This window comes from Corylus avellana, chromosome ca3 (genome assembly GCF_901000735.1).
Source record: "Corylus avellana chromosome ca3, CavTom2PMs-1.0".
Classification (NCBI taxonomy): domain Eukaryota; kingdom Viridiplantae; phylum Streptophyta; class Magnoliopsida; order Fagales; family Betulaceae; genus Corylus; species Corylus avellana.
In genome coordinates this window covers 22,779,834-22,784,857 of record NC_081543.1, presented here as the reverse complement: position 1 = coordinate 22,784,857, position 5,024 = coordinate 22,779,834, and the positions used below count along the sequence as shown (strand labels likewise).

Here is a 5,024-nt window from a genome sequence, read left to right as displayed (position 1 = left end):
ACGGTACTATTAGAAAAAAAGAGTTGTCTCTTGTGGTATTTTTCACTTTTATGTGAGAGTGAAATTTAGGTGTATTTAGGCTTTGAATTTTGGTGGTTTTCCCTTTGCTATAGTATGTACATCTTTTTATAGTAAATTTCTTTCTAGTCCTCTCCTCCTATAGATGTAGGGTTCTTAAGCTGAACCATGTTAAATTTTAGTATTTTGTGTGATTGAGTTATTTTTTTCTGTCTTCTTTTGGATCCTAAAATTACTGTCACAAATAACACAACTCAAATTCTCTCTCTTTCCTTTTTCTTTTTTATCTTCATCTTTTGCAGTTTCTTTTTACTATTTTGTCTTCTTGTAGCTAGACTCACTCTCTCAGGCCTATTTTTCTTTTTTGTATGACTACTTAAAAGTCTTGTGCCTCATAACAAAAGACATCGAATATATAATGATGCTAAGTTGGCTGAGAGAGAAAGAAAAGCAGGTTGCCAAATGCGTACACCCTGACATGGCAGTAAAAAGTACTATTAGATTTTGAATGTGAATCCATTGGATCCAAAATTCAATAGTGATCCATCCAAAATCTAATGGTATTTCTTGCTGAGAAATGTTAGACACACTCTCACTCCCACACTTTTAAATGCACACTCTCTTATATGGCAGTATAAATTACAATTAGATTTTGGATGAATCACGATTGAATTTTGGATCCAATGGTGATTTTTACTGTAACATCAAGGAGTATGCACTTGGAAATGTGGAAGTGAGAGTGGGAGTGTGTAGCATTTCTTATAAGAAAAGGAGTCAAATATATAATATAATGATACTAAGTCAACTAAGAGACAAAGAAAAGCAAGTTGTCAATGCCCTTTGGTAAGAACACATTTAATGAATAGGAAATGCTACATACTATCACTCTCACACTCTCAAGTGCACACTCTTTGATGGTCTTGTAAAAATTACCATTAGATTTTGGATGGATCACCATTGGATCTAAAATTTTAATAGTGATCTATCCAATTTTTATTATCACATCAGATTATGTGCACTTAAAAGTGTGAGAATAGAATTGTGAGTATCATTTCTCTTAACATATTACCAGGGAAAGAGTTCTAAAACTAGTTGGAAAGTGAGTTATGATCTAACGGGGAAAGGGTGTACAAATGTTCTCCTCAAATTCAAGCCATACATCATAACATAGTTTGAAAATTTATACGGATCGTGTTCTACCTCTTGCAACCAAAATATTCAACAGTAAAAACTAAGCCATATCATCAAGCACAAAACATGCGCAGCGGAAAAATAAACAGACAAAATCACAACACAGATTTTGTTTACGATGTGGAAAACCCTTGAGCACCTCAAGGTGAAATCCACTCCAGTCCAGCTAAACCTAGGAAACCACTAAAAGAAGATTCACAGTTATAGAATAGACGATACCCACACCCTTTAGCACCTCTAAACCTATTAAGAACAACAAACCTCTCAGCTTGTCTCCATCGTAATCATTAGGGATGGAAAAATAGGTACCTGGCACATACCTGTTTATTCTACGCATGCTTTTTTATAATAAGATTTTAGATTAGATGCATGAATTATCTAAAATCATATTATAAAAAAACATGCATAGGATAAATGGGTACTTGCCAGGTACCTATTTTGCCAGCCTGATCATCTTCAAATAGTGACTTCCTTTACGAACCCTTCGATAAACTTTCTTCAACAAACACCCATCAAAGACACCAGTTTTATCATCATCAAGTGAGCAAGGCAACACACCAAAGCTAAGACACCAAACAAGAGAAAGAGCAGCTTCAAGCTATATCACGTCCCCTTTTGAATATCAATACTAGCAAGACCAAGTGTTAGTGGAGAAAGAGATCAACAAAAAAAAAACTTCAAAGTGTGCAATGAATAATGATAGAAAAACTATTTATAGGAGACCCATTTTCTTCGGCACATCCTAACGAGACACTTTCCCGTTATGATGAAAAGAGCAGATTCATAGATCTAAGAATTCCACAACTTAACAAGAAAGCAGTTCCGTTATGACGGGAAGAACAAATGTCTTCTCTTCGTCACATATCCCATCTTAACGCACCAGTTGGCAGGAAATCAGGGAGTCCAACTTTGGTCTCATTACATGTCCTATCTTGACGGTTTTCCTGATGAGAAAATAGAGGCTTCAATTTTGCTCTCATCACTTGTTCTGTTCTGACGAGCTTCTTGACGGGAAACCAGGGTGTTCAACTTTTTCTCCCATCACATCCTCGTCTTGACGCAATTCCTAATGAGAAACCAGGAAGTCCAACTTCAGCTCCCGTCACATCCTCGTCCTGATGTTGTTCTTCGCGAGAAACTAGGGAGTCCACCTTTACTCCCATTGCATGTCCCGTTCTGATGACACTCCTGATGGGAAACTAGAAAGTTCTTCACCAAGTCCCATTACATATCCCGTTCTGACGGGTGTTCTGACAGAAAACCAGGGAACTCTTCTGAAGACCTTAAAACACTGGGAACACCCCTCAAACAACCCTTAATGTTTTACACTCAAACACTCAAAGTTTTAAACACACAGACATTACAAAAACAGTCATTGAATTAGCCAATCTAAAACCTAACAATCTCCCCCTTTGGCTATTCAATGACAAAACCCTAAGACAAAGGCTTAAAACTTTTACAAGCCACAAAGCCATAAAAGAAACAGCAAAAGACCAACACACCATAACGCAACCAAAATGCTAGGTCATGTGACACTTCACCAAGACCATTGGTGCAATATTTAATGAGAAACCAACTCAACATTTATCACTTAAGACAAACTTTTTTTTAAAAAAAGCAAGACAAAGTAACTAGCCATAGTAAAACCATTTCATAACAAGTCTCCCCCTTTTTGTCATAAGGGCCAAAGGTATATCTAACAAGGCATATTCAAGAATAAACATATTCTCACACGAAAACCACAAGCCACAACCGCAGAGAAGAAGCAAGGACAGACAACATAACATTTTCTGAAGAGCACAGAGGTGATTCTGACTTGAAGCCCACTCCTTTCCATAGTTAAAGCAAGTCCACCCGAACCACCATATCAAGATAATACATGCTCAATGTAAAAATAAAATCGAGGTTCTTAGAAACAAGACAGTGGAAAACATCTCAGGACTAAGATATATCTTCAAAGAAAAACTGGTTTTCACAAAAGTCAAACCCCTTATTGATAAGTAGAAGGTCACACACCCATTCGTTCTCAATTATCCAAAAGTTATTAAGAAATCACAATCCCTTAAGTGTTTCACCTTTTATCATAATGCAAAAAAGACACCGATTTTTTCTATAAGGATGAGAAGGCAAGTCATCAATAGGCCATAAAATGAGCACTGATCTTTGATAAAAAAACAAACAAGGGAACACTTTTATAGACAAGTGAAACTTGTGGGGTCAATTTGTTACAAACACAAAAGTATATTTGAAGGATAAATCAAATCCATAAAACAAGTCCCACATTCTCATTCGTAGACACAAGAGGTTACACTGAACATGCTTTAAAAAGAATCGAATCAAGGCAAACTTGCTCTGAGCCACTCTGGTTACATCAGACAAGGAAATACGACTTTGTCCTTCCTCACAATCCATTAAAGGATTCTACCTTATGAGAATGGAGAATACATTCAAACAAGAATACAATAAGTTTCCCATTTCAGACAAAGGCAACAGCAGAGAATCCCAACAAACAACAAGACGATTAGGAAAGAGCAAAAAACAAATATGTACTCCACTCACCAATGACCTTCCTTGGATCTCATTAAAGCCTTCTCAAGCAGTTCACAAACACCAATTGTAGAGCACAAAAATTCAAAACGAGACACCTCCAGAGGTTTAGTGAACAGATTTGCCAATTGACGTTCTGTAGCCACATGATCAAGAGTAATAACATTTGTTTCAACCAAATCATGAATGAAATGATACCTAATGTCAATGTGTTTCATACAAGAGTGTTGAACTTGATTTTTTTTTAAATATAAATAGCATTTTGATTGTCATAAAACACCACCATTTTCTCGTGATCAAGCCCATAATCTTTCAGAAGCTTCTTCATCCACAGGAGTTGTGTGCAGCAACTTCCAGCAGCAATGTATTTGGCTTCTGTAGTGGAGACAGATATGGAGTTTTGTTTCTTGTTCAACCAAACCACTAGATTGGTTCCCACATAGAAGCATCCACCTGAGTACTATTCTTGTCATCAGCACATCCTGCCTAGTCAACATCAAAATATCCTACCAAGTTTAGATTGGTATTCCTAGAATACCAAATTCCATGATTTATAGTACCATTCACATATCTGATGATGCGTTTGACAGCTGTTAAATGAGATTCCTTGGGATTTGCTTGAAAGCGAGCACACACACCAACACTACAAGAGATGTTAGGCATGCTAGTAGTGAGATACAGAAGACTTCCAATCATACATCTATAGAGTGTTTGATCAACACTTTTTCTGGCAAGATCTGCCGAAAGTTTTACACTAATACTCATTGGAGTCCAAACGTGACTCTTTCCATAAAGACCAAATTTTTTCACAAGCTCCTTGGCATATTTGGTCTGAGAAACAAACATTCCCAGTTTGGATTGTTGAACCTGTAAACCAAGGAAAAATGACAGCTCTCCAATCATGCTCATTTCAAACATTTTCTTCATTTCCTCAACAAAAAAGTGAGAGTGATAGTCAACTGTAGATCCAAAAACTATGCCGTCCACATAGATTTAAGCAATAAGCATATCTTTTCCTTTCTTTTGAATGAAAAGAGTGGAGTCAGCTATTCTGCGAGTAAACCCATGTAAGACAAGATAAGCTGTGAGTCTCTTGTACCATGCTCTAGGAGCCTGTTTCAACCCGTTCAAGGCTTTCTTCAGCTTGTACACATGATCAGTGTGATGGGGATCCTTGAACCCTTTAGGTTGTTCCACATAGACTTCTTCTTGTAGAATCCCATTTAGAAATGCACTTTTAACATCCATTTGATACAATTTAGAACCAA

At 36.8% G+C, this 5,024-nt stretch overlaps 1 protein-coding gene across 1 annotated transcript; it reads right to left on the bottom strand.

Annotated features, from left to right (window-relative positions):
• Positions 1–1,642: 1,642 nt before the first annotated feature.
• Positions 1,643–4,683, bottom strand: LOC132174273 (uncharacterized mitochondrial protein AtMg00810-like). Its single transcript, XM_059585959.1, has 3 exons — positions 4,317–4,683; positions 3,769–3,892; positions 1,643–1,772 (listed from the first exon to the last, which is right to left on the bottom strand). The coding sequence occupies exons 1-3, from the start codon at positions 4,681–4,683 to the stop codon at positions 1,643–1,645; spliced, it is 621 nt and encodes a 206-aa protein (XP_059441942.1).
• Between the last annotated feature and the right edge of the window lie 341 nt (positions 4,684–5,024).